This window comes from Triticum urartu, chromosome 2 (genome assembly GCF_003073215.2).
Source record: "Triticum urartu cultivar G1812 chromosome 2, Tu2.1, whole genome shotgun sequence".
Classification (NCBI taxonomy): Eukaryota; Viridiplantae; Streptophyta; class Magnoliopsida; order Poales; family Poaceae; genus Triticum; species Triticum urartu.
In genome coordinates this window covers 6,469,570-6,472,539 of record NC_053023.1, presented here as the reverse complement: position 1 = coordinate 6,472,539, position 2,970 = coordinate 6,469,570, and the positions used below count along the sequence as shown (strand labels likewise).

The following is a 2,970-nucleotide window of genomic DNA, read 5'->3' as shown; positions in this document are numbered from 1 at the left end:
TTTGATATGTCTCTTTCATTTCATTTAAGTGAGGAGGTGTTCAATTTCAAACTTGATTCATGATTTTGATTGATTAACATTTCACAAGTTAATTGGCTGCAGCAAATCTATTTAAACATATCAGTCTTGCGCATGCTCTTATCACAAAAACTAAACGCAAACATGGAATATTGTGCTTGGTTTTAAGGTAACGCGCGTCGACTGCAAATTAAAATTTTCTAAGGTCTGCGTTGGATAGCTTTTGCGGCTCGGATAGCATGGTCCGGATGGTTACTGGAGGTTTATGGCTTTTTGACTAAAGTGAAAAGGCTGTAAAAGTAGAAGCAAAAGCTCAAACAAACAGAACCTAGTTTTGTTGAAATGGATGAGGTGAGATGTCACATTTTGTCTTATGATAGGTCTTCCACGCCTGAATGACTGGTAGCAATAATTCAAGATTCTGGCGCATCTTTTGATATATTTAGTAGTATTTGTTTATATGGATTCAGATAATATATATCTCTAAGTAATCCCGGAGTATAATTAATCTGGTTTATTGTTACGATAAAACTGTCTTACTCATTGTCCTACCATTGAAAATAAGCTACGATTAATCTGGTTTGCTCTTGTCCTGTAGGGATGAAGTACGTACGGTTGGTACACTAGAATAACATGCACAAAGAGAGCGTGCTCAGCTATCTTAACACGAGGACGGAGGAAGCTTCATAGCATTATACGAGAGTATTACCCCTTGCAGCCGTGAGATTCCGTGGGAGGCTACAGAAAGAAGCCATGAGTGCTGCTCCCACCGACGCCATGGCCGGGGAAGAAATCGACGAGACCACCTCTCGGGCTCAGGCTGAGATGTCTGAGATCATGGTGTCGCTCCCGCGGTGCTCGGTGTACTTTACTCGCCAGTACCGCGGCTTCTGGATCCGCGAGTTCGTTCTTGAGGGCATGGCCGCCGCTCAGGCGTCCTTCGAGCCAAGGCCAACGGACGTCTTTCTCGCCAGCTGCCCCAAGTCCGGCACCACCTGGCTCAAGGCGCTCGCCTTCGCGACGCTCAACCGCGCCACGCACTCGCCGTCCGACTCCGACCACCCGCTCCGCCATCACAACCCGCACGACTGCGTCCGCTTCCTCGAGACCAGGCCCGTACCAGAGACCATGGCGCTCCCTTCTCCCCGGCTGCTTGCAACCCACTTGCCCTGCTCCCTGCTGCCCAGCCGCATAACGGAATGCGGCCGAGTCGTCTACGTCTGCCGGGAGCCCAAGGACGCTATGGTCTCCTTCTGGATCTACAGCAACAAGATCGCGGCGGTGCTGCGCCGGCAGCTCGGCCTGGAGGCTCCCTTGCCCACGTTCGGGGAGGCGTTCGAGCTCTTCTGCAAGGGGCAGAGCAGCTCCGGACCAAACTGGTGCCACGCCCTCGAGTACTGGGAGGAGAGCCGGAGGAGGCCCGGTAAGGTGCTCTTCCTCAAGTACGAGGAGATGCTGCAAGACCCAATCGGCAACGTGAAGAATCTCGCGGCGTTCATGGGGTGCCCATTTTCTTGCGCGGAGGAGGAGGCTGGGGTGGTGCGGGAGATCGTGCAGCTCTGTAGCTTTGAGAAACTCAAGAACTCGGAGGTGAACAAGAATGGCAACAGCGCCATGATGGGCGTCAAGAACGACGTATACTTTAGGAAGGGAGCCGTCGGCGACTGGAAAAACTACATGACGCCGGAGATGGCGGCGCGGCTGGACAAGATCGTCGAGGAGGCGCTTCAAGGTTCAGGCCTGACCTTTGGCATCTCCATTTAGAAGGGAAGGCCACTCGTGCAGAGGGATGGGGAGCGAATTGTTGCTATGAAGCATGAATTTTCGTGTTTGACAATTCCAAAGAAAATAAGGTCTTATGAATTATGATTGAGGAAACTCACAAATGATATATTATATATTTTTACGAATCATAAGTGATATGCTTTAAGGTCATTAGTTTTCCACCATATGAAAGTGACATGTATTAAAATAATAAATTTACTTGCTTAATCTAGTGACGAACTGGAAGTTGTTGGTTGTACGAGTCGAAAAAAAATCGTATGGCACCCCTCCAGTTTTTTGTTTTCCAGATTTGATGATTCTCATCTAGGTGAAATTTAGCTATGTCTCGTCTAAGTTTCCACCACACAAACTAATTTGCTAAAATTTCCATGCTAGCGCTTGATCCCGCATAGCTGGTCGCTGTGTCGGGAGTTGCTATGTCCCCTGGTTGGCCCGTTTCGCATCGCACATCTACTATCGGCCCCTTCCGTATTGTGCATGTGTTATCGGCCCATTTCCGCGAAGCGTGCTAGGGGCCATTTTTCTCTTATGTTGTATTTCTGGTCTGCATTTTAGAAGCAAGAGTCGAGCCATAAAGGAGGGTTGTTGTCGCTGCTCGCTTTCCCTTCTAAAGGCATGGCCAATGGTCCAGCTTGGACAGCTGCCCCATGGTTCCACATCAGATGCATGCTGCCGTGGAGGAGATTGGTGAAAAAGACTATGCCTTGCAGAGGGTTGGTGTAGCCTGTAGAGGAGCTAGCTTCTTCAGCCAAAAAGTGTGGTCCTCCGAGATAGAAAGGTAAGAGAGAGTGTGCTCTGGGCGAAAACACCTAGCTAACATGCATGTAAAGTTGGTGAAGATGGAGTCATTGTAGGACCCAATAAAATGTGTGAAATAACCTCACCATGCGTTGGATGATTTTTGCAATGCATGTAGCTCTAGAATTTTTTATCTAGTTAAACTCACGGGACAGTAGCATGGTAGTGCCTCCATTTTACATGCCCTAACTCCCATTCGATACTCTCCATTTCCTCACTCGTGATTCCCCTTTGTCTTCCAGTAGAGGGCGACGCGAGCATATCTTGACCTCTTTTTTTTTGTTATAGTACATCCAATACTAGTGTGTGGATGGGAGGCAGAGCTATTTTGGTGTTTTTCCCATTTGTTTCTGTTAGAGCGGACCCCCC

The 2,970-nt window shown here is 48.6% G+C and overlaps 1 protein-coding gene across 1 annotated transcript; it reads left to right on the top strand.

Annotated features, from left to right (window-relative positions):
- Positions 1 to 673: 673 nt before the first annotated feature.
- On the top strand, positions 674 to 1,920 carry LOC125540590 (cytosolic sulfotransferase 5-like). Its single transcript, XM_048704197.1, has one exon. It carries the CDS (start codon positions 772 to 774, stop codon positions 1,780 to 1,782), a length of 1,011 nt encoding a protein of 336 aa, XP_048560154.1. The 5' UTR covers positions 674 to 771; the 3' UTR covers positions 1,783 to 1,920.
- Positions 1,921 to 2,970: the final 1,050 nt, after the last annotated feature.